The 27,386-nt window shown below is 37.6% G+C and overlaps 1 protein-coding gene across 2 annotated transcripts in view; it reads right to left on the bottom strand.

The window, feature by feature from the left end:
• Window positions 1-27,386, bottom strand: part of hfp (Poly(U)-binding-splicing factor hfp) — a 244,271-nt gene that overhangs the window by 35,130 nt on the left and 181,755 nt on the right. For both annotated transcript variants that reach the window (XM_075309920.1, XM_075309921.1), the window contains one exon: window positions 368-871. In XM_075309920.1, the coding sequence (XP_075166035.1) occupies window positions 368-871 (504 nt within the window). The remainder of the gene's footprint in view (window positions 1-367; window positions 872-27,386) is intronic.

Below are 27,386 nucleotides of genomic sequence, written 5' to 3'. Positions count from 1 at the left end.
CGGAAAATATTTATTTATTTTCGTGATATCGACGTCTGTAAAACAGTTTAATTCAAATTTTCTAAAATTAACCAAATTTTTCTAATGTGAACCAAAGCTTTCCTGCATGGTGGGTTAACTTTTTTGAGTGTATGCCTCGAAACACACCAATTATCTAACATCATTTTACCTATTTTTAACGTTTGCTATTTACTACTTGCATGTGTCTGCACAAAAGTATCCTTAGTCTGAACTAAAATAATCATATGAAATCATGGAAATTTTTTTTTTCGATAAAAAGTCGAAATGCACTCTCGGAGTCGGCATAAAATGATCACGTTCATATACGCTTCGTTAGATTGATAATTACACAAAGAATTTTACTTACCTTAATAACTGACCGCCAAGATCAAATAGATTCATACTTGCTATAGCTTCATCCATTGCCTGCTTATTGGCATATTCTATAAATCCATATCCTTTATGGGTGTGGAGGGATGTACCTTGAGCAAGCTTACAATACATTATGGGACCAAACGCTTCAAACACGCTTTTTATATCCTCCTCAGACAAATCTGGATGAATAGACGCAACATAAATTCTATTAAAACTTTTTGCCTCTTCTTGAATTTCATCTATGACTTGTTGTGCCTGAGGCATATTGCTTGGCCTTCCAACTTTAATATTTCTTCCTCCCATTAGAGCTCCATTCATTTGTTCTAAGGCAAGCTGTGCACCTTCCGGTATCTCATATTCAACGAAAGCAAATCCTTTATGTTTTTGGGTTATAGGATCCCACGACATATTTATCGACTTTATGGGTCCAAATGGTAGAAATGCTGCCCTTATTGTGTCTTCTTTCAGCTCAAATGAAATGCTTCCAACGTATACTCTGTAATAGATATAGATATGTATCGCTTTAAAGTTCTTGCATGATTATGTTTTTATGAAAATAAGTTAATTATTTTTTTTTATGATTAATAAGTTAATTATTTTTTTTTTAATTTGAACTGTTCTGAATTACCTTCTTATATGACTTTGTGTTTTTAGTTTGATTTAACAATTGACTGTTTGATCTTAATTTTTATTTAAAAATTTAAAACCAATCCATCAATTTTTATACCCTGCTCCACACTGTGGAACAGGGTATTATAAGTTAGTGCATATGTTGGCAACACCCAGAAGGAGACGAGATAGACGCATGGTGTCTTTGGCAAAAATGCTCAGGGTGGGTCCCTGAGTCGATATAGCCATGTCCGTCTGTCCGTGAACACATTTTTGTAATCAAAGTCTAGGTCGCAGTTTTAGTCCAATCGACTTCAAATTTGGCACAAGTATGTGTTTTGGCTCAGAATAGATCCCTATTGATTTTGGAAGAAATCGGTTCAGATTTAGATATAGCTCCCATATATATATTTCGCCCGATATGGACTAATACGGTCCCAGAGGCCAGAGTTTTAGCCTAATTTGCTTCAAATTTTGCACAAGAAGAACAATTAGTACTATAGTCAAGTGTGCCAAATTTTATTGAAATCGGTTCAGATTTAGATATAGCTCCCATATATATCTTTCGCCCGATATGGACTAATACGGTCCCAGAAGCCAGAGTTTTACCCCAATTTGGTTGAAATTTTGCACAGGGAGTAAAATTAGCATTATAGCTATGCGTGCCAAATTTGGTTGAAATCGGTTCAGATTTAGATATAGCTCCCATATATAGCTTTCGCCCGATTTACACTCATATGACCACAGAGGCCAATTTTTTGCTCCGATTTAGTTGAAATTTTGCACAGGGAGTAGAATTAGCATTGTTGCTATGCGTGCCAAATTTGGTTGAAATCGGTTCAGATTTAGATATAGCTCCAATATATAGCTTTCGGCCGATGTACACTCATATGACCACAGAGGCCAATTTTTTGCTCCGATTTAGTTGAAATTTTGCACAGGAAGTAGAATTAGCATTGTAGCTATGCGTGCCAAATTTGGTTGAAATCGGTTCAGATTTAGATATAGCTCCCATATATATCTTTCCCCCGATTTACACTCATATGACCACAGAGGCCAATTTTTAACTCCGATTTAGTTGAAATTTTGCACAGGGAGTAGAATTAGCTCCACACTGTGGAACAGGGTATTATAAGTTAGTGCATATGTTGGCAACACCCAGAAGGAGACGAGATAGACACATGGTGTCTTTGGCAAAAATGCTCAGGGTGGGTCCCTGAGTCGATATAGCCATGTCCGTCTGTCCGTTATGACGGGGGTTTCACGCACTTGCACAGTTTTACTTTGAAAAATTTAAATTCAGTTTTTTTTTGGAAAAAAGGCAATTGAAAAATTGAAATGCCTTTCATTCATGTGTCAATTGGAAAATAGAAAATTTTGATTCTGTATCGACTTCACAATCATAATAAGTTGCAAGCAAAGATTTTGAAAAAAAAAAAAAAATAAAGAGAAATTGGTTTTGATTTGCGAAAAAGATTTGGTGCAATTAGCTGCGAAATACAATTTTTATCTTTAGCCGAAATCCTTTAATTTTTTTAAATTTGAATATTGGTTTGACATCATTAAATCACAGGAAGTTGGACCGCTATAAATTACATGAAGCAACAAAGAATCCGGGTATCAAAAGAAAATCATATATAAGGAAATTATTTCTAGAGCCCTGTCTGGCCTACACTTTGAAAAATTACAATCAATATAGATCAACGTTTTCCAGAAAATACTATGGAGACCGCAAACCTACTCATCTATATATGTATATACTCTTAATTTAAATTATTCTTTTCAAGTTATATTAAGAAACTGTAACTCAAATACTGGTCCACAAGCGCTTGTTGGCTGAGCAACTCAAATAATTTCGTGAGTATTAAAGAATCTTTGTTTTTTTTTTATCTTCTTAATTTGTTATATATCTATGGATGATGGGAATTTTCATTATTTAAGATTATTCAACTAATTCTGATTTGTTTTCTTGTATTAGAATTTTAAAATATTGAGATAGGCCACTTTTTGCAATTTAACCGGCATAAATATCCCAAATTTACCTAAATATCGCAATTCGCTATAAATTACATGAAGCAACAAAGAATCCGGGTATCAAAAGAAAATCATATATAAGGAAATTATTTCTAGAGCCCTGTCTGGCCTACACTTTGAAAAATTACAATCAATATAGATCAACGTTTTCCAGAAAATACTATGGAGACCGCAAACCTACTCATCTATATATGTATATACTCTTAATTTAAATTATTCTTTTCAAGTTATATTAAGAAACTGTAACTCAAATACTGGTCCACAAGCGCTTGTTGGCTGAGCAACTCAAATAATTTCGTGAGTATGAAAGAATCTTTGTTTTTTTTATCTTCTTAATTTGTTATATATCTATGGATGATGGGAATTTTCATTATTTAAGATTATTCAACTAATTCTGATTTGTTTTCTTGTATTAGAATTTTAAAATATTGAGATAGGCCACTTTTTGCAATTTAACATAAATTTTAATTCCCCTTTAATTTATTTGTTGATCTAGAAATAATTGTCAATATAATGATTCCTAAAAATATGCAATATTATTATTAAAGTATTTGCGTTTAATTTTCGAAATTGAAGGTTTGAGCGTGTAGAGTGTCGATAGGGCTGACAAACATCTTGGTCGGCAAGGCAGGGTGGGATAACCGATCGGATATCAATGACACCTAGATATCCATTTTCCGGGACCGGTTCCGTTTTCTTTTAAATAGCTAACTAGGTTTGTCATTATGAAAAAAAAGTGTATGCTACCATTAAAATTTTATTGTTGGTGTAAGCGGCTGGGATCTAACTTCGGCGACAAGAACACCCCCCCTCCACTGAGCAAGGTCGGAACATTCGGTAGCAATGGTCAGTAGAAGTTAGGATCCAGTGTGAGAGCCGTTACATAAAATAAATGGCGCCCAACGTGGGGCCCGATATCGGTGGAAAAAAATATAGAGTAAAAAATCTTTGCTTGCAACTTATTATGATTGTGAAGTCGATACAGAATCAAAATTTTCTATTTTCCAATTGACACATGAATGAAAGGCATTTCAATTTTTCAATTGCCTTTTTTCCAAAAAAAAACTGAATTTAAATTTTTCAAAGTAAAACTGTGCAAGTGCGTGAAACCCCCGTCATACCGTCTGTCCGTGAACACATTTTTGTAATCAAAGTCTAGGTCGCAGTTTTAGTCCAATCGACTTCAAATTTGGCACAAGTATGTGTTTTGGCTCAGAATAGATCCCTATTGATTTTGGAAGAAAACGGTTCAGATTTAGATATAGCTCCCATATATATATTTCGCCCGATATGGACTAATACGGTCCCAGAGGCCAGAGTTTTAGCCTAATTTGCTTAAAATTTTGCACAAGAAGAACAATTAGTACTATAGTCAAGTGTGCCAAATTTTATTGAAATCGGTTCAGATTTAGATACAGTTTGTCAAGAAAGTGTTTTGACAATGGGATAAAAATTATGTTTTGTTCCAAAATTAAATATAATGAAATTTTAAAAAAATATTTTATTATGTATTTTGCAAAGTATACATACGTACACAGAATTAAAAATTTAATAAAATATTTAATATTTCAATTGTTTCTAGAATTTGAAATATTTGGCAATGTCAAAAGACTTTCTTGACATACTGTATAGCTCCCATATATATCTTTCGCCCGATATGGACTAATACGGTCCCAGAAGCCAGAGTTTTATCCCAATTTGGTTGAAATTTTGCACAGGGAGTAAAATTAGCATTATAGCTATGCGTGCCAAATTTGGTTGAAATCGGTTCAGATTTAGATATAGCTCCCATATATAGCTTTCGCCCGATTTACACTCATATGACCACAGAGGCCAATTTTTTGCTCCGATTTAGTGTTTTTCTGATTTCGACAAAAATGGTCAAAATACCAACATTTTCCTTATAAAATCGCCACAGCTTAGTCGAAAAGTTGTAAAAATGACTCTAATTTTCCTAAACTTCTAATAAATATATATGGAGCGATAGGTTAAGTTAGGTTAAAGTGGCAGCCCGATTAAGATTCAGGCTCACTTAGACTATTCAGTCCATTGTGATACCACATTAACTAAAAGTACCTATTACATATGGGCACTTCTAGTTTTAACCGCTGAACCTTCTTGATTATTTTTCTTTGTTGAACCAACCAGATTGTTCCAAAAACATTAGCAGACTGCTTAAGTTAACGTTTTCCAGATCCGCCAGTAATCTGAAGCTATATGCTCCTAAAAGTTGCTTGCGCTTTACACAAAATGCAGGACACTCACACAAGAGGTGTTTAATTGATTCTTTTTCCTCCGCATCATGACAGCTCATACAATAGTCATTATACTTCGCGCCAATAGTTTTTGCAAAATCGCCTATCAGGCAGCGACCCGTTATAGCAGATATCAGGAGTGATATCTGACGTCTCGAGAACATTAGCATATCTAGTGTGCGGTTTAAGTTGAAATGGGGCCATATTTGCTTGGTGTCGTTACAACCATAGCAATTCTCCCACCGAACATTTGCCATCATAACAGCCTTCTCACGCAGCATGAGCTTGCAGGTAGCTAGGGGCATACCAACAAATTCTAGTTCCCCTGGAATATGTAAGGTAGTCCCTAGCCTTGCCAACTCATCCGCTTCGCAGTTCCCCGGTATGTTCCTATGGCCAGGCACCCATATTAGGTGAATATTGTACTGCTCAGCCATCTCATTGAGAGATTTGCGGCAGTCGATGGCCGTTTTCGAGTTGAGGAACACAGAGTCCAAGGATTTTATTGCAGGTTGACTGTCTGAGTATATATTAATGCCAATATTGCTTGGAGCATTACTTCTCAGCCAATTCACCACTTCTCTTATTGCCAATATTTCAGCCTGAAAAACACTACAGTGATCAGGTAATCTTTTCGCTATTCGAAGTTCCATTTCATTAGAATATACTCCGAACCCCACTTGTCCATCCAATTTGGAGCCATCAGTGTAGAAATCTATATATTCTTTATTCCGCGGGGTCTGTGTGCACCACGCCTCACTGTTGGGAATTAGAGTCTCAAACTTTTTGTCGAAAAGTGGACTCGCCAAAGTGTAATCCACTACGTTAGGCACATCTGGCATTATTTTGAGTACCGAACTGTGACCGTAACCTTTCTCCGACCACAGCGATAGTGCGCGCAACCGCACAGCCGTTGTTGCAGCTGGCTGTTTGGCCAAAATGTCTAAAGGCAATAGATGCAGCATGACATTAAGGGAATTTGTTCCTGTCTTGCTGAATGCGCCTGAAATACACAAACACGCCATACGCTGAACTTTATCTAAACAAGTCGGTTTCTGAAGTGCCGGCCACCAGACTACAACACCATATAGCATTATAGGTCTCACCACTGCCGTGTATAGCCAATGCACAATTTTTGGTTTTAGTCCCCACTTTTTTCCAATTGCCTTTTTGCACGAGTACAAGGCTACAGTTGCCTTTCTCGCCCTTTCTTCAATATTAAGCTTAAAGTTCAGCTTCCTGTCCAAAATAACGCCAAGGTATTTTGCACAATCACCAAAGGGAATTTCAATACCCCCTAAGGAAATAGGCCTAACCGTGGGAGTTTTGCGATCTTTGCAGTACATGACTAATTCTGTCTTTGCAGGATTTACCCCAAGACCATTGTCTTTCGCCCATTTCTCAGTCATCCGGAGAGCTCTCTGTATAATATCTCTGATTGTGGATGGGAATTTTCCCCTGACTGCCAGAGCCACATCATCTGCGTATGCCACCACTTTTATCCTTTCTTTTTCTAGGGTAACCAGAAGGCTATTTATAGCAACATTCCAAAGAAGAGGTGATAGAACTCCTCCTTGGGGAGTGCCTCTGTTCACATACCTTTGTATGTTTGCTTGTCCTAGTGTGGCTGAAATGCGTCTCTTCCTTAGAAGTTCGTCTAACAGCCTAAGTATACCTGGATCAACATTCAGAGTTGTCGGTCCATCGAGCTCGGATGGACGTTATTGAATGCTCGTTCGATGTCTAGAAATGCCACAATTGTGTATTCTTTGACAGATAGTGAGCTTTCAATAAAGCTGACTAGTTCATGTAATGCGGTCTCAGTAGACCTGTCCTTCGAGTATGCATGTTGTCGTTTCGAGAGCAAACTTGAATCGACGCTAGTTCTAAGATAAATATCTATCATCCTCTCCAGAGTCTTAAGTAGCAATGATGATAAGCTGATTGGTCGGAAATCCTTCGCATTCGAGTGATAGGCTTTTCCCGCTTTAGGTATGAAAACGACTTTTGATTCTCTCCACTTTCGTGGAATATATGCTAAGTTGATACATCCTATATATATCGCCGACAACCAGGGTATAATTCTGTCAGCCACCGCTTGTAACTCCGCCGGAGTAATTCCATCAGGTCCGGGGTATTTGAATGATCCAAAGCTATTTAACGCCCATTTTATTCTAGATTCTGATACAATTTCCTCGATAGGAAACGACCGCTGAGCCACTGTGGCACCGCCAGTGCATGGTTCAACCGTCTGATTTCCGGGAAAATGTGTGTCCAATAGTACCTCCAGCGTCTCCTCACTGGACGTTGTCCAATTGCCCTCCGATGTTTTAATGAAACCTGGAGCGGAGTTGGTCGATGCTAGAACCTTCCGTATTCTGGAAGCCTCGGACGTATTCTCAATACTGCTGCAGTAATCATTCCAAGAGTTATGCTGAGCCTTTCTTAGTTCTCGCTTGTATCCTCTCAGATTCTTCTTGTAAGCGTCCCAATCCACAAGAGCTCTGGTGGACTTTGCCTTGTTAAAGAGCTTCCTGCAGGATTTCCGCATATTACCTAACTCCGTAGATCACCATGGTGGTCGCTTTTCCCCCTTGGCTTCCCTTTAGGGCATGCAGTTTTCAGTGAAATGTTGAAGGCCTTAGTAATCCTCTCCACTGCGTGTTCGATAACTTGCACAGTGCTCATATTTGTCTCTGGTATTTCCGGTATCATCATATTGAACGATTCCCTATACCTATTCCAGTCAGCTTTCCTAACATTTGGCGGAAATATGGTCTTGGTGGTATGAACATCAAATTTGAAACTGATGTAGCGATGATCTGAGAAGCTGTGTTCACTTAAAACATGCCACTCCGATATCATTTCATTCAGTTCTTGCGAGGCCAAGGTGATGTCCAAAACCTCTTGCCTGTTTTTAGTGACAAAGGTTGGGGCATCTCCCTTGTTGCAAACTACCAGATTAGTACGCAAAATAAACTCTATTAGTGACTCTCCCCTTGCATTAGTATCACTACTTCCCCATATACTATGATGTGCATTCGCATCCCATAATGAGTTTCGTCTTTGTTTTCAGTGACTCCTCAACTAAGGTCTTAACGGCACATGGAGGCATCTCCCTGTCATGTCCCATATAGACCGAAGATACCCAATATTTGCATTTGGCTATTTCTAAATTGGCAACGACAGTGTCTACATTGCACATTGAAGGAAACAGAAACAAGTTAAGCTCGTTTTTAGCAATTATACAGGCTCGATTTACATCATTACCAGTATACTGCAATAGTTTGAACCCCGGAGTACTTAATTCACATATTTTGTTTCTATAAACATATGGTTCTTGAATAAGAACTATGTCTATGTCCCCTTTCATCAGGAGAACTTTTAAGGCAGCACATGCAGCCTTACAATGATGAAGATTTATCTGGAGGATCCGTAGGACCATCGAGATTTTCAACAACCGTCACATCAGCCGCTTCAATAGAGTCATCAAGAATGTCCTCTTCAGAGATATCGGTGACTCTCGCAATAACCATAGGTTCAACTTTGGTGAGTTCTGAGGCAGTAGAAGCCTCCTCACGCATACGGTATCTATCCATGTCTTCAACTTTGGTATCTCCCTCGACTTCGCAAGAGGATCCGCTTACTTCTGATTCAGACAGAGGCTTGTCCATTTCTGAATCCTTTAGCTGATCGTTTTTATACACCTTCATTTGGATATAATGAAAGCCATAACATACACGGCCCTGAGACTTTGCTAGATGTGGCAAAGACTGAGTGTTCAATATAAACACTGCATGCCGTCTTGGTCCATCCACTTCATCCAAACGGCCAACCTTCCAATCAGCTGTTGGAAGATCTGGATTGCATTGTTTCAGTCTATTTAAAATAGATTCAGGGTCAGGAGGGTTTGCAGGTATCCACGCATGTGCTCTAGGTCTAGCCGGTATGTCTTTCTTCTCGACTAACTCTAGAGCAGCTCCTTCCCAAACTTCACCAATTAGTATCAGAGCAGCTTTAAAACATTCTATAGACCTCTGGTCCTCAAATGCGACTAGCTTAAATCGTCCTTGATACCAACCAGCCTCTCGGTGTCGAGGATCTGGGCCGGGAAACTTTTCCAGCACCTGTGAGTAGACGCCAGACAAAGCATTCTCAATTTCCCCCCATTTTTGCTTTGGAACCATACCGTCCAATGCTCCTTTATTTATGATAGCCATCACAAGGCTGTCTTTAGCAACTGAGGCAAACGATCGTTGATCTCTTTTGGAGGATGGCAGCTCATCCGGTGATCGTTCCCTTTTTCCAGCCTCAAGAATTCCTTGAGCCCATTTTAAGGAATCGCTTTGTTTAGCCGACAACGTGCTTGGGTCGACTGATCCTAATTTCTTTAGGATAAACAAAGCATTTCTGCGATCCTTGAATATCTTTCGTGAGGGATTACCTCCTTTTGATGACGCTACCTTGGAAAAGGTTCGACTTGTCAAATTGTCGCCACCAGTCGACCCGTCTACAGGTCGACTAATTGGGCCTAACTCTTGGTCATTGCCCAAATTTATCACTCCAGTCGATACCCGTCCACTAGGCCCTGAAGTTAGCAACCCAGTGGATGTCTTTGAATTTCTCTGCATGGTGGCCTAATATCCCACCACACTTGAAATTCGTAGTAGGTACTTATTACGATGATTTTATCCGCTATTAAAAAACACGTCCGTTCCGTTCGACGGAATTGATCGAGCGATAAATCATAAATAAACTTTTGCGAAGTTTCCTTAAAATTGCTTCAGATTTAAATGTTTCCCATATTTATACCCTGCTCCACACTGTGGAACAGGGTATTATAAGTTAGTGCATATGTTTGCAACACCCAGAAGGAGACGAGATAGACACATGGTGTCTTTGGCAAAAATGTTCAGGGTGGGTCCCTGAGTCGATATAGCCATATCCGTCTGTCCGTCTCTCCGTGAACACATTTTTGTAATCAAAGTCTAGGTCGCAGTTTTAGTCCAATCGACTTCAAATTTGGCACAAGTATGTGTTTTGGCTCAGAATAGATCCCTATTGATTTTGGAAGAAATCGGTTCAGATTTAGATATAGCTCCCATATATATATTTCGCCCGATATGGACTAATACGGTCCCAGAGGCCAGAGTTTTAGCCTAATTTGCTTCAAATTTTGCACAAGAAGAACAATTAGTACTATAGTCAAGTGTGCCAAATTTTATTGAAATCGGTTCAGATTTAGATATAGCTCCCATATATATCTTTCGCCCGATATGGACTAATACGGTCCCAGAAGCCAGAGTTTTACCCCAATTTGATTGAAATTTTGCACAGGGAGTAAAATTAGCATTATAGCTATGCGTGCCAAATTTGTTTGAAATCGGTTCAGATTTAGATATAGCTCCCATATATAGCTTTCGCCCGATTTACACTCATATGACCACAGAGGCCAATTTTTTGCTCCGATTTAGTTGAAATTTTGCACAGGGAGTAGAATCAGCATTGTTGCTATGCGTGCCAAATTTGGTTGAAATCGGTTCAGATTTAGATATAGCTCCAATATATAGCTTTCGGCCGATGTACACTCATATGACCACAGAGGCCAATTTTTTGCTCCGATTTAGTTGAAATTTTGCACAGGAAGTAGAATTAGCATTGTAGCTATGCGTGCCAAATTTGGTTGAAATCGGTTCAGATTTAGATATAGCTCCCATATATATCTTTCGCCCGATTTACACTCATATGACCACTGAGGCCAATTTTTAACTCCGATTTAGTTGAAATTTTGCACAGGGAGTAGAATTAGCATTGTTGCTATGCGTGCCAAATTTGGTTGAAATCGGTTCAGATTTAGATATAGCTCCCATATATATGTTTTTCTGATTTCGACAAAAATGGTCAAAATACCAACATTTTCCTTATAAAATCGCCACTGCTTAGTCGAAAAGTTGTAAAAATGACTCTAATTTTCCTAAACTTCTAATAAATATATATGGAGCGATAAATCATAAATAAACATTTGCGAAGTTTCCTTAAAATTGCTTCAGATTTAAATGTTTCCCATATTTATACCCTGTTCCACACTGTGGAACAGGGTATTATAAGTTAGTGCATATGTTGGCAACACCCAGAAGGAGACGAGATAGACACATGGTGTCTTTGGCAAAAATGCTCAGGGTGGGTCCCTGAGTCGATATAGCCATGTCCGTCTGTCCGTGAACACATTTTTGTAATCAAAGTCTAGGTCGCAGTTTTAGTCCAATCGACTTCAAATTTGGCACAAGTATGTGTTTTGACTCAGAATAGATCCCTATTGATTTTGGAAGAAATCGGTTCAGATTTAGATATAGCTCCCATATATATATATATTTCGCCCGATATGGACTAATACGGTCCCAGAGGCCAGAGTTTTAGCCTAATTTGCTTAAAATTTTGCACAAGAAGAACAATTAGTACTATAGTCAAGTGTGCCAAATTTTATTGAAATCGGTTCAGATTTAGATATAGCTCCCATATATATCTTTCGCCCGATATGGACTAATACGGTCCCAGAAGCCAGAGTTTTACCCCAATTTGGTTGAAATTTTGCACAGGGAGTAAAATTAGCATTATAGCTATGCGTGCCAAATTTGGTTGAAATCGGTTCAGATTTAGATATAGATCCAATATATAGCTTTCGCCCGATTTACACTCATATGACCACAGAGGCCAATTTTTTGCTCCGATTTAGTTGAAATTTTGCACAGGAAGTAGAATTAGCATTGTAGCTATGCGTGCCAAATTTGGTTGAAATCGGTTCAGATTTAGATATAGCTCCCATATATATCTTTCGCCCGATTTACACTCATATGACCACAGAGGCCAATTTTTAACTCCGATTTAGTTGAAATTTTGCACAGGGAGTAGAATTAGCATTGTTGCTATGCGTGCCAAATTTGGTTGAAATCGGTTCAGATTTAGATATAGCTCCCATATATATGTTTTTCTGATTTCGACAAAAATGGTCAAAATACCAACATTTTCCTTATAAAATCGCCACTTCTTAGTCGAAAAGTTGTAAGAATGACTCTAATTTTCCTAAACTTCTAATAAATATATATGGAGCGATAAATCATAAATAAACTTTTGCGAAGTTTCCTTAAAATTGCTTCAGATTTAAATGTTTCCCATATTTTTTTACTAACATTGTGTTCCACCCTGGTGCATTAGCCGACTTAAATTTTGAGTCTATAGATTTTGTAGAAGTCTATCAAATTCTGTCCAGATCGAGTGATATTTAAATGTATGTATTGGGGACAAACCTTTATATATAGCCCCCAACACATTTGACTGATGTGATATGGTATCGAAAATTTAGATCTACAAAGTGGTGCAGGGTATAATATAGTCGGCACCGCCCGACTTTAGACTTTCCTTACTTGTTTTAACTGATTTAGTCTTTCGAGTTTAATAATTAACACTAGTTTACACTGAAAATGTACATATGATGAGAGGTGACGTTTCTTCTGTATTTTGATCTCCTGAATTCGAAAAAATATGTTAAGGAACAGTTTTTGAGATATCGCGTTATTTTTACTTTTGCGCTCTTTTTTCACTAAACAATTTATATCTCGAATAATCGTGTATAATTGGATCTGTGACAAGTTAAATGGTTCAAAAAATATCGATGCAAAAGAGGCAAATTTTCAAAAAAAAAAAAACCCTGTGTTACAGTGATCCTTTTTCGCCGAAGAAGTACATACCATATGTCATTTTTCTTCTAGTTGGCCTTATTAATTACGTTAGAGTGTCATCTATACGACCATGAAGAGTAACAATTTATTTTTCACTGGTTTGTACTTTTCCGGCGGAAACGACTCACTGTAAAACATGACTTTTTTGAAAATTTGCCCTTTCTAACTCGAGATCCATTCCTGCTTCGACCGAACGACAAAAAGTTTTTCAGCGGTGGATTATCCCACCTCAGTAATGCTGGTGACATTTCTGAGTGTTTCCATGCTTCTCTAAGCGGTTTCACTGCAAAGTAGAACGCCGTTCGGACTCGGCCCTAAAAACGAGGTCCCTTGTCATTGAGCTTAAGATGGAATCGGACATCACTCAGTGATAAGAGAGAAGTTCACCAGTTTGGTATCACAATGGACTGAATACACCCAGAAAAAAAGTGTCTTCGAAACAAAAGGATAGTAATTCATATCTTCTACTGTGCAGACGTGTTTTATTGAAGCTCCTATAAATATTTTTTGACGAATATAAACATTAAATTGAATATAGAAAAGTGATATCTCATAAATATTGTGACTGTGTCTTAGCTGAAATCATAGAACAATCAGTGAATAGATTAAAAACCATTATATTTTATAAATAAAAATATCTATTAATTTTCAAACACGGATAGAATGCATGAAAACATAATCAAAACATCAAATGCAGAGAGTGCTTTGAGAGTAACAAACGTCAACAATATCAATATAAATAAAAGCTATTTTTGTGCTTACTAAACACATCAATTAGAACCGTTTTTTTTTTGGATTTTATGTTGATTTGAATTTTCAACATAAAATCCAAAAAACTTGTGAATTTACCGCTGCTATAAAATCAGTGATATATATTACACTCTAACAGTATGCAACACAGTTTACATATATTTGACTTATTGTCAACATTCATCCATAAAGTTTGGGAGACATTGCCTAAATACCACAGCCTAAAAGTATACTAAATAATCTATCACAACCTACCTATAATTACTTGTTGTCAATACTCATCCACAAAGTTTGAGACACACTGGTTTTAATACTACCGCCTAAAAACATAGTAGCCAATTATCACTCGTTCCTTTACACGACCACACATATCACCATGGAAAAGGTAACAGCTAAAAGATCCATGAAAATTTCTCTCTTGGGTAATATCACAAACGCTCCTAAGGCTAATAACACTGATTCACCAAATCAAAAATTAATTACTATCATAAACAACAAAATACAAAACCAAACTGAATCGTTACAAGAAATGATAAACAGTAAAATTATAAGCGAAACTGAATCCATACAAAAAATGATCCAAGATAGTGTGCAATCAATATTGCAAGAGCTCAACAATAAAATTGACAAAATTAACAATGGTTAGGTTAGGTTAAAGTGGCAGCCCGATTAAGATTCAGGCTCACTTAGACTATTCAGTCCATTGTGATACCACATTTACTAAAAGTACCTATTACATATGGGCACATCTAGTTTTAACCGCTGAACTTTCTCGATTATTTTTCTTCGCTGAACCAACCAGATTGTTCTAAAAACATTAGCAGACTGCTTAAGTTTACGTTTTCCAGATCCGCCAGTAATCTGAAGCTATATGCTCCTAAAAGTTGCTTGCGCTTTACACAAAATGCAGGACACTCACACAAGAGGTGTTTAATTGATTCTTTTTCCTCCGCATCATGACAGCTCATACAATAGTCATTATACTTCGCGCCAATAGTTTTTGCAAAATCGCCTATCAGGCAGCGACCCGTTATAGCAGATATCAGGAGTGATATCTGACGTCTCGAGAACATTAGCATATCTAGTGTGCGGTTTAAGTTGAAATGGGGCCATATTTGCTTGGTGCCGTTACAACCCTTGCAATTCTCCCATCGAACATTTGCCATCATAACAGCCATCTCACGCAGTATGAGCTTGCAGGTAGCTAGGGGCATACCAACAAATTCTAGTTCCCCTGGAATATGTAAGGTAGTCCCTAGCCTTGCCAACTCATCCGCTTCGCAGTTCCCCGGTATGTTCCTATGGCCAGGCACCCATATTAGGTGAATATTGTACAGCTCAGCCATCTCATTGAGAGATTTGCGGCAGTCGATGGCCGTTTTCGAGTTGAGAAACACAGAGTCCAAGGATTTTATTGCAGGTTGACTGTCTGAGTATATATTAATGCCCACATTTTTTGGAACACTACTTCTCAGCCAATTCGCCACCTCTCTTATTGCTAATATTTCAGCCTGAAAAACACTACAGTGATTAGGTAATCTTTTCGCTAGTCGAAGTTCCAGATCATTAGAATATACTCCGAACCCCACTTGTCCATCCAATTTGGAGCCATCAGTGAGGAAATCTATATATTCTTTATTCCCCGGGGTCTGTGTGCACCACGCCACATTGGACGTTGTCCAATTGCCCTCCGATGTTTTAATAAAAACTGGAGCGGAGTTGGTCCGTAGTCTGGAAGCCTCGGACGTATTCTCAATACTGCTGCAGTAATCATTCCAAGAGTTATGCTGAGCCTTTCTCAGTTCTCGCTTGTATCCTCTCAGATTCTTCTTGTAAACGTCCCAGTCCTCAGGGGCTCTGGTGGACTTTGCCTTGTTAAAGAGCTTCCTGCAGGATTTCCTCATATTACTTAATTCCGTAGACCACCATGGTGGTCGATTTTCCCCCTTGGCTTCCCTCTAGGGCATGCAGCTTTCAGTGAGATGTTAAAGGCCTTAGTAATCCGCTCCACTGCGAGTTCGATATCTTGCACATTTCTCATATTTGTCTCTGTTATTTCCGGTATCATCATATTGAACGATTCCCTATACCTATTCCAGTCAGCTTTCCTAACATTTGGCGGAAATATGGTCTTGGTGATATGAACATCAAATTTGAAACTGATGTAGCGATGACCTGAGAAGCTGTGTTCACTTAAAACCTGCCACTCCGATATCATTTCATTCAGTTCTTGCGAGGCCAAGGTGATGTCCAAAACCTCTTGCCTGTTTTTAGTGACAAAGGTTGGGGCATCTCCCTTGTTGCAAACTACCAGATTGGTACGCAAAATAAACTCTATTAGAGACTCTCCCCTTGCTTAGTATCACTACTTCCCCATATACTATGATGTGCATTCGCATCGTATCCCATAATGAGTTTCGTCTTTGTTTTCAGTGACTCCTCCACTAAGGTCTTAACGGCACATGGAGGCATCTCCCTGTCATGTCCCATGTAGACCGAAGATATCCAATATTTGCATTTGGCTATTTCTAAATTGGCAACGACAGTGTCTGCATTGCACATTGAAGGAAGCAGAAACAAGTTAAGCTCGTTTTTAGCAAATATACAGGCTCGATTTACATCAATACCAGTATACTGCAATAGTTTGAACCCCGGAGTACTTAATTCACATATTTTGTTTTTATAAACATATGGTTCTTGAATAAGAACTATGTCTATGTCCCCTTTCATGAGGAGAACTTTAAAAGCAGCACATGCAGCCTTACAATGATGAATATTTATCTGGAGGATCCGTAGGACCATCGAGATTTTCAACAACCGTCACATCAGCCGCTTCAATCGAGTCATCAAGAATGTCCTCTTCAGAGATATCGGTGACTCTCGCAATAACCATAGGTTCAACTTTGGTGAGTTCTGAGGCAGTAGAAGCCTCCTCACGCATACGGTATCTATCCATGTCTTCAACTTTGGTATCTCCCTCGACTTCGCAAGAGGATCCGCTTACTTCTGATTCAGACAGAGGCTTGTCCATTTCTGAATCCTTTAGCTGATCGTTTTTATACACCTTCATTTGGATATAATGAAAGCCATAACATACACGGCCCTGAGACTTTGCTAGATGTGGCAAAGACTGAGTGTTCAATATAAACACTGCATGCCGTCTTGGCCCATCCACTTCATCCAAACGGCCAACCTTCCAATCAGCTGTTGGAAGATCTGGATTGCATCGTTTCAGTCTATTTAAAATAGATTCAGGGTCAGAAGGGTTTGCAGGTAACCACGCATGTGCTCTAGGTCTAGGCGGTATGTCTTTCTGCTCGACTAACTCTAGAGCAGCTCCTTCCCAAACTTCACCAATTAGTAAAGGGTGATTTGTTAAGACTTGATAACTTTTTAAAAAAAAAAAACGCATAAAATTTGCAAAATCTCATCGGTTCTTTATTTGAAACGTTAGATTGGTCCATGACATTTACTTTTTGAAGATAATTTCATTTAAATGTTGACCGCGGCTGCGTCTTAGGTGGTCCATTCGGAAGGTCCAATTTTGGGCAACTTTTTCGAGCATTTCGGCCGGAATAGCCCGAATTTCTTCGGAAATGTTGTCTTCCAAAGCTGGAATAGTTGCTGGCTTATTTCTGTAGACTTTAGACTTGACGTAGCCCCACAAAAAATAGTCTAAAGGCGTCAAATCGCATGATCTTGGTGGCCAACTTACCGGTCCATTTCTTGAGATGAATTGTTCTCCGAAGTTTTCCCTCAAAATGGCCATAGAATCGCGAGCTGTGTGGCATGTAGCGCCATCTTGTTGAAACCACATGTCAACCAAGTTCAGTTCTTCCATTTTTGGCAACAAAAAGTTTGTTAGCATCGAACGATAGCGATCGCCATTCACCGTAACGTTGCGTCCAACAGCATCTTTGAAAAAATACGGTCCAATGATTCCACCAGCGTACAAACCACACCAAACAGTGCATTTTTCGGGATGCATGGGCAGTTCTTGAACGGCTTCTGGTTGCTCTTCACTCCAAATGCGGCAATTTTGCTTATTTACGTAGCCATTCAACCAGAAATGAGCCTCATCGCTGAACAAAATTTGTCGATAAAAAAGCGGATTTTCTGCCACTGATTTTGGTAATAAAATTCAATGATTTGCAAGCGTTGCTCGTTAGTAAGTCTATTCATGATGAAATGTCAAAGCATACTGAGCATCTTTCTCTTTGACACCATGTCTGAAATCCCACGTGATCTGTCAAATACTAATACATGAAAATCCTAACCTCAAAACAATCACCCTTTATCAGAGCAGCTTTAAAACATTCTATAGACCTCTGGTCCTCAAATGCGACTAGCTTAAAACGTCCTTGATACCAACCAGCCTCTTGGTGTCGAGGATCTGGACCGGGAAACTTTTCCAGCACCTGTTAGTAGACGACAGACAGAGCATTCTCAATTTCCCCCCATTTTTGCTTTTGAACCATACCGTCCAATGCTCCTTTATTAATGATAGCCATCACAAGGCTGTTTTTAGCAACTGAGGCAAACGATCTTTGATCCCTTTTGGAGGATGGTAGCTCATCCGGTGATCGTTCCCTTGAGCCCATTTTAAGGAATCGCTTTGTTTAGCCGACAGCGTGCTTGGGTAGACTGATCCTGACTTCTTTAGGATAAACAAAGCATTTCTGCGTTCCTTGAATCTCTTTCGTGAGGGATTGCCTCCTTTTGATGTCGTTACCTTAGAAAAAGTACGACTTGTCAAAGTGTCGCCACCCAATTAGTCTACAGGTCGACTAATTGGGCCTAACTCTTGGTCATTGCCCAGATTTATAACTCCAGTCGATACCCGTCCACTGGGCCCTGAAGTTAGCAACCCAGTGGATGACTTTGAATTTCGCTGCATGGAGGCTTAATATCCCACCACACTTGAAATTCTTAGTAGGTACCTATTACGATGAGTTTATCCGCTATTAAAAACACGTCCGTTCCGTTCGACGGTTGAATAATAAAATTAACAATGAAGTGGACATTCTCAGAAAGAAAGTAACAGAAATCGAGTCTGTACGTTTAGAAGTTAGTGCTCTAAACGAAAATATTCGTGAAGTTGAACGTAAACAGCTAGCCCAAGAAAACTCAGTAGTCTCCAACAGTTTAAGAAATACTGGAATTCCAGAAATAGAAAATGAGAAATTGCCCGACATGTTCAATCAACTCCTCAATAACCTTAACATTGAACCACAGCCAATAAAAAATGCTTACAGACTCATAAAAATTCGTAACCGCCGGAAGACATATGAAATAAATGATGTTGTAATCAACATGCAATCAGCATATCAAAGAAACTTCGTCCTAAAAATGATTGCTAAATTTAAGCGGGAAAACAAAAGACAATTGTGCCTCCTAGACATCGGCTTGGATAGTGATAAACAATTCTTTATACATGAAAATTTAACACCGTATAAATATAATATATTCAAATCTGAATTAAATCTAAAAAGAAAACAAAAAAGAAAAAATTAAAACCACATTGTCTGATGCTCCAACATTGATCGAATTTTCTGATGAACTGCAACGTTTTTTTTTCGAGAAGATCCGATTTATTCCCATAGTAATAATGAATAGGGAATTCTTAAATAAGTTTTATATTAACATTAGAATCTTTTATCTGAGCCACTGCATGTCATTTTGTTCCATTTATTATCATTTTGTTCAATCTATTATATTATTATTAAAAACTAAAACTAAGATATCTACATTCGTAATTCTTAAAACTCAATGCGTTGCTTCTTTCGCTGTTAAACAATATTATAATGTCATCAAATAGCGATTTCGGGAGAAGAGACGGAAATTTTCACATCCTTCGTGTCCTAAAAAAATAGGACTAGGGCCATATAAATGCCCAAAGTCTATGTAACAAACTTGATGAATTTCGTTACCTGTTTGAACACTCCGCAGTAGATGTTGTTTGTGTATCCGAGACGATGGTTTCATCACGACATTAGCGATTCAGCCTACAATTTACATGGATACAAAATATTTAGGTCTGATCGTCTTACCAATGGTGGAGGAGTTGCTATATACGTTAAAGATTCTAGAGTAACTAAAGTTTTATCGAGATCTATATATGGCGATAAAATTGAGTATATATTTCTTGAGATTCAAGGTGCTAACAGGAAAGGGCTTCTAGGCTGTGTATACAGGCCCCACAGGAGTGTTGATATCCAGCCGCTAGTAACAAAGCTTGGGGAAATTAGTGCCACATACGCTGATGTGATTATTGCAGGAGATCTTAACAGCAATATTCTAAAAGAAATTAACCTTACGGCTGCAATGGAAGCTTTAAATTTGTCTCCGGTGAATAGAATGACGCCCACACATTTTTCGTCGACTACAAATACACTTCTAGATATTTTTCTTGTCAGTAATGTTTAAGAGATCCTACTTTATCAACAGCTATGTGGATCTGCCTTTTCAAAGCATGATATAATTTTTATGGCCTATAATTGGTATGTTCCTAACATCAGCCACACATATACATACAGAGATTTTAGAAATATAAATCTTAGGGCTTTGGAATATGACATGACAATGATGAATTGGGATGATATTTACTGTTGCGTAGGAGTTGACGAGAAACTATAGTTTCTCAATACAAATATTAACTCGCTGTATACCATCCATGTTCAAATCAAATGTAAGGAATCTACTTAATATCTCGCCGTGAATATGCATATAAACTCTGGAAACGGTACAAAAGACTGAAAACCACGAGTTATTCAAGCAGGCTCGACGTGCAGTAGTATCCAAGGTCCAACACCAAAAAAAAATCTATTACGAAACTAAATTCAATAATGCAGTAGGAAGCAAGCAAATGTGGTCGCAAATCCGTAAAATTGGTATTCTACAACAAAAACAACAACAACATAATCATAACATCAATGTCGACGAACTTAATGCCAAATTTATAAACATTCCAGTGGTACATATAAGACACAATGACAACCCATTTCCTGAAATGGAGAGGAACTCGGAATTTTCCTTTCTTATGGTCAATGAATTAAAAGTTTACAACAGCATTAAGTCCATAAAATCCTATTCCATTGGCTTTGATGAAATTAACCCTAAATTCGTTAATTTACTTATTCCATATATAACAAAATACATAACCCACATTTTCAATACGTCGATAATGACTAGTACTTTTCCTGCAGCATGGAAAATTGCTAAAGTAATTCCCATACCAAAAAATGACAACGAGTTTCGGCCTATAGCAATATTACCATACTTATCCAAAGTTTTTGAAAAACTCATGCATGCTCAAATACAAAGCTATCTGACAGAACATGATCTTTTAACTGGGCGCCAGTCAGGTTTCAGACCAAACCACAGCTGTCTCACTGCCCTAACCGACGTGGTTGAAACGCTTCGTGAAGGACTCGACAATAACGAAGTCGCTGTATTGGTTTTACTCGACTACTCAAAAGCGTTCGACTATGTGAGAAATCATCTTATTTATCACATCGATCTCAATACACCACTAATGCACTGCAAAACTCATGCTTACTACCGCTCAGAAGGGGCATCCCTCAAGGCTCCATTCTTGGTCCACTGCTCTATTCTATATATGCAAATGATCTACCCGATGAAGTAAAATATGTCAGTATTCAAATGTACGCTGACGACGTTCAATTATATATAACTTGTAATTCGACTTGTTTTGATGTTTGCGTACAGAATATCAGCTTGGATCTTACCAGGATCAATAACTGGGCCACAAAAAATGGTTTACTACTAAATCCAAGCAAGTCAAAAGCAATAATTATTCGAAATAAGAATTCTACCGTAAACCTCAACTGCTGTCTGCGACTGGGTGACTCCGCAATTGAAATTGCTAATAGAGCCAAAAACTTAGGCGTAATTTTTAACGAAAACTTAACCTGGTCGTATCATATCACCGCTGTGTGTGGCAAAACCTACTCAATGCTAAGAAACCTTTGGACGTCTCAATCCTATACACCTCTGAACATCAGAATACTTCTAGTAAGGACCTACATTTTACCTACGCTGCTTTATGGTACTGAGATCTTTGCAGGCTGTGACGCAAACTCTAAAAGGAAACTCCAAACCACCTTCAACATGCCATACGATATATATTTGGACTTAGAAAATTTGATCATATTTCATCGTTTTCTCTTCAAGTGCTAAAAATGCCTTGGGAAAAGTACTTAGAATACAAATCTCTGCTATTTTTACACAAAATAATTTATACAAGGAATCCCTCATACCTATACAATAGACTACAATTTGCTAGGTCATCGAGAGGAAAGAACATCATACAAATATCATACCGTCGAATATCACAAAACTTTTTTTCTCATACGATCAATCCGTCTCTGGAATCATCTCCCAAATCTTATTCAAACTATTAGCAACGCGCAATGTTTTAAGAATAAACTCTTTTTACATCTAACACAAGAAAGATAAATATTATTCTTTTTTATACCCTCCACCATAGGATGGGGGTATATTAACTTTGTCATTCCGTTTGTAACACATCGAAATATTGCTCTAAGACCCCATAAAGTATATATATTCTGGGTCGTGGTGAAATTCTGAGTCGATCTAAGCATGTCCGTCCGTCCGTCCGTCTGTCCGTCCGTCCGTCTGTCCGGCTGTCCGTCCGTCTGTCCGGCTGTCCGTCCGTCTGTGGAAATCACGCTAACTTCCGAACGAAACAAGCTATCGACTTGAAACTTGGCACAAGTAGTTGTTATTGATGTAGGTCGGATGGTATTGAAAATGGGCCATATCGGACCACGTTTACGTATAGCCCCCATATAAACCGATCCCCAAATTTGGCTTGGGGAGCCCCAGGAGCAGCAAAATTCATCCGATCCGGTTGAAATTTGGTACGTGGTCTTAGTATACGGTCTCTAACAACCATGGAAAAATTGGTCCATATCGGTCCATAATTATATATAGCCCCCATATAAACCGATCCCCAGATTTGACCTCCGGAGCCTCTTGGAGGGGCAAAATTCATCCGATCCGATTGAAATTTGGTACCTGATGTTAGTCCCTAACAACCATGCAAAAATTGGTCCATATCGGTCCATAATTATATATAGCCCCCATATAAACCGATCCCCAGATTTGACCTCCGGAGACTTTTGGAGGGGCAAAATTCATCCGATCCGGTTGAAATTTGGTACCTGATGTTAGTATATGGCCTCTAACAACCATGCAAAAATTGGTCCATATCGGTCCATAATTATATATAGCCCCCATATAAACCGATCCCCAGATTTGACCTCCGGAGCCTCTTGGAGGGGCAAAATTCATCCGATCCGGTTGAAATTTGGTACCTGATGTTAGTTTACGGCCTCTAATAACCATGCAAAAATTGGTCCATATCAGTCCATAATTATATATAGCCCCCATATAAACCGATCCCCAGATTTGACCTCCGGAGCCTCTTGGAAGAGCAAAATTCATCCGATCCAGTTGAAATTTGGTACATGGTGTTAGTATATGGTCTCTAACAACCATGCAAAAATTGGTCCATATCGGTCCATAATTATATATAGTTCCCATATAAACCGTCCCCAGATTTGACGTCCGGAACCTCTTGCAGGAGCAAAAGTCATCCGATACGGTTGAAATTTGGTACATTTTGTCAATATATGGCCTCTAACAGCCATGTAAAAATTGGTCCATATCAGTCTTTAGTTATATATAGCCGATGACTTATTACACAAAAATTGGTCCATATCGCCAAAAATAATCTACCAAAACTTTATTTCCATAGAAAATTTTGTCAAATTTTATTACTATAGAAAGTTTTGTCAAAATTTCATTTCTATAGAAAGTTTTGTCAAAAGTTTACTTCTATAGAAATGTTTGTCAAAATTTTATTTCCATAGAAAATTTTGTCAAAATTTTATTTCTATAGAAAATTTTGTAATCTACCAAAACTTTATTTCCATAGAAAATTTTGTCAAATTTTATTACTATAGAAAGTTTTGTTAAAATTTCATTTCTATAGAAAGTTTTGTCAAAAGTTTATTTCTATAGAAATGTTTGTCAAAATTTTATTTCTATAGAAAATTTTGTAAAAAATTTATTTATGTAGAAAATTTTGTCAACATTTTATTTCTATACAAAATTTTGTCAAAATTTCATTTCTATACAAAATTTTGTCAACATTTTATTCCTATAGAAATTTTTGTCAAAATTGTATTGCTGTAGAAAATTTTGTCAACATTTTACTTCCATAGAAAATTTTGTCAACATTTTATTTCTATAGAAAATTTTGTCAAGTTTTTATTTTTATAGAAAATTTTGTCATATTTTTATTTCTATAGAAAATTTTGTCAAAATTTTATTTCTATAGAAAATTTTGTCAAACTAGATTATATACGTATTTAATCGGCCTTTTTTTGTTTAATATATACCCCGTATGGGCTAACTTACAATTTAGAAGACAGTGTTAAAAAGTTTTACGATACCTTGCCATCGGCAAGTGTTATCGCAACCCAAGTAATTCGATTGTGGATGACAGCCTTTAGTAGAAGTTCCTACGCAATCCATGGTGGAGGGTACATAAGATTCGGCCTGGCCGAACTTACGGCCGTATATACTTGTTTCTTATTATAAAATATTATAAAATTGTTGCATCTTTGCATTTGTATTAGTTCAAATGTTATTTTATTTAAATATTAAATGTTTATAAAGTTTGTTTGTTTTTCATTTATAATTAATTTTAATCCACATATCAATAACATAGAGATTATGATAACATTGTAATTCCAATACTGTAATATTTAAGATAATTATCTTGTTGTATTGGCATATAATTCAATAAATCAATCAATCAAAAGAAAAAATATTTATCAATTTAGTTTAGCCATTTTATTTCCATTCAGTTAAATTTTTGTGTGAAATAATAAAATTTACTTGTTTCAGTAAAAAAAATTCTAAACTGAAAGCAGTTAGGAATAGTTCATAAACTAGAATAAGGCATGGCATTTTACTGATACTGTTTTCTTCGCTGGGTATAAGAATTTACTACTGAAAAAGAAAATTTTATTCAATGATAACGAAGCATTCGTAAAAATAAACGAAAACCGAACTAAAACCAAGTTTCCTCAAATTTATAAAATGATAATTCTGACTTCCTTTATTATAGAAAGCTTATCATACATACGAAATAGAAAAATATTTTGGCATAGAAAAATATTTTATTCGTACTAAGAAGTATTCAATCCTTTCAAAACTTAAGGAAACACACATGTTAGAATATAGGAAAATTTCCTACATTTCTTTTATCTACCTGTAATCGATTTGTTTGCGCGTGGGTTGTTTTTTTAGTAGGAATCGCGTTGTTATGGTATACGGAGAGATTGTTAAAAATAATATAGCAAAATAATATAACAAAAAACAAATAAAATATATAAAATATTTGTTATTTTAAATTAGTGAGAAAAATGTTCATTTTTTTGAAAATTGGTTTATAAAAAAAGAAAACACCAGCAGAATAACAACCCCTTCATTCGACTACATTTTGGAATCTTCAATTAACAGGTAAGCAGGTCTAAATTTGAAGTAAAATGTTTACCACAAATATGTAAGATTTGTCCAAATGAATGAAAAAAGTTCAATAAAATCATTCCATATATATGTGTGTGAACCGTCGAACTGAACGGATGTGTTTTCTAATAGCGGAGTATTTCATCGTAATAAGTACTTATTACGAATTTCACGTGTGGTGGAAATAATAAACCACCATGCAGCGAAATTCAAAGTCATCCACTGGGTTGCTAACTTCAGGGCCCAGTCGACGGGTAACGACTCAAGTTATAAATTTGGGCAGCGACCAAGAGTCAGGCCCAATTAGTCGACCTGTAGACGGGTCGACTGGCGGTGACACTTTGGCAAGTCGAACCTTTTCTAAGGTGACGACATCAAAAGGAGGCAATCCCTCTCGAAAGAGATTCAAGGAACGAAGAAATGCTTTGTTTATCCTAAAGAAATTAGGATCAGTCGACCCAAGCACGTTGTCGGCTAAGCAAAGCGATTCCTTAAAATGGGCTCAAGGAATTCTTGAAGCTGGAAAAAGGGAACGATCACCGGATGAGCTGCCATCCTCTAAACGGGATCAAAGATCGTTTGCCTCAGTTGCAAAAGACAGCCTTGTGATGGCTATTATTAATAAAGGAGCATTGGACGGTATGATTCCAAGGCAAAAATGGGGGGAAATTGAGAACGCGATGTCTGGTGTCTACTCAGAGGTGCGAAAAAAGTTTCCCGGACCAAGTCCTCGACGGCAAGATGATGGATGGTATCAAGGACGATATAAGTTAATAGCTTTTGCAGACCAGAGGTCTATGGATTGCTTTAAAGCTGCATTGATGCTAATTGGTGAAGTTTGGGAAGGAGCCGCTTTGGAGTTAGTCGATAAAAAAGACATACCGGCTAAACCTAGAGCACATGCATGGATACCGGCAAACCCTCCTGATCCTGAGTCAATACTAGAGAGACTAAAAGAATGTAACCCAGATCTTCCAACCGCCGATTGGAAGGTTGGTCGTTTGGATGAGGTGGGTGGACCAAGACGACATGCGGTGTTTATATTAAACATAGAGTCGCTGCCACATCTAGACCAGACCCAAGGACGCGTAAGTTATGGCTTTCATGATATCCATATGAAGGTATACAAAGGCGATCAGCCAAAGGATTCAGAAACGGACAAGCCTCCGGTAGAGTCAGCAGTGAAAAAATCTCCTAGCGAAGCCGAAGGAGACATAAAACCTGCAGACTATGGCGAAAATCATATGCGGGAAGTTTCTACAGGCTCAAGCCTCACCAAAGCTGATCCGCGGATTGTTGCGAGAGTCACCAAGATTTGTGAAGAGGAAGCCCTTGATGACTCTATTGAAGCGGCTGATGTGACGGTGGTTGAAAATTTGGATGGTTTTACGGTTCCTCCAGATAAATCTTCACCATTGTAAGGCCGCTTGTGCTGCCTTCAAAGGTTCTCCTGATGAAAGGAGCCATAGCTATAGTTCTTATTCAAGAACCATGTGTATATAAGAACAAGATCTGTGAATTAAGAACTCCGATATTTAACAATATAGAAATTAAGGAAAATTCGCAAATAGCTAGCCATTTTAACAAGTATTTCGTAGTTATTATAAAAATGATAAGAATTTCTATAGAAAATGTGCAATATATTAACCAAATCCCATACCATAATGATCAATTTAAGTTTCGCTCAATAAATAGAAATGAAATAAAAACAATTGTAAAGAATATAAAAAATAAGCCTGACTTCGAAAAAATTACGCCAAAAATGATACTGGACACTTGGTCTCAAACGGGAAAAGAATTGTTGAAAATAATAAACAACTCGTTAACAAATGGAATATTTCCGAATTACTGGAAAAACACGATGGTTACTCCAATTGAAAAGATAAAGAATACCAGAAACTGTGAGAAATACAGGCCTATAAATACATTACTTAAAGGGTGATACGGTCAAAATTTGGTCAATATAAGCTTGACGTATTTCTTTAAATTTTGCATTTAAAAAACCTGAACACCCCTCATTTTGAAGGTGTGTGTGTGTAGAATG

Source organism: Haematobia irritans, chromosome 5 (genome assembly GCF_050003625.1).
Source record: "Haematobia irritans isolate KBUSLIRL chromosome 5, ASM5000362v1, whole genome shotgun sequence".
Classification (NCBI taxonomy): domain Eukaryota; kingdom Metazoa; phylum Arthropoda; class Insecta; order Diptera; family Muscidae; genus Haematobia; species Haematobia irritans.
The sequence above is the reverse complement of the archived record's forward strand: the minus strand, read 5'-3'. Positions and strand labels throughout refer to the sequence as shown.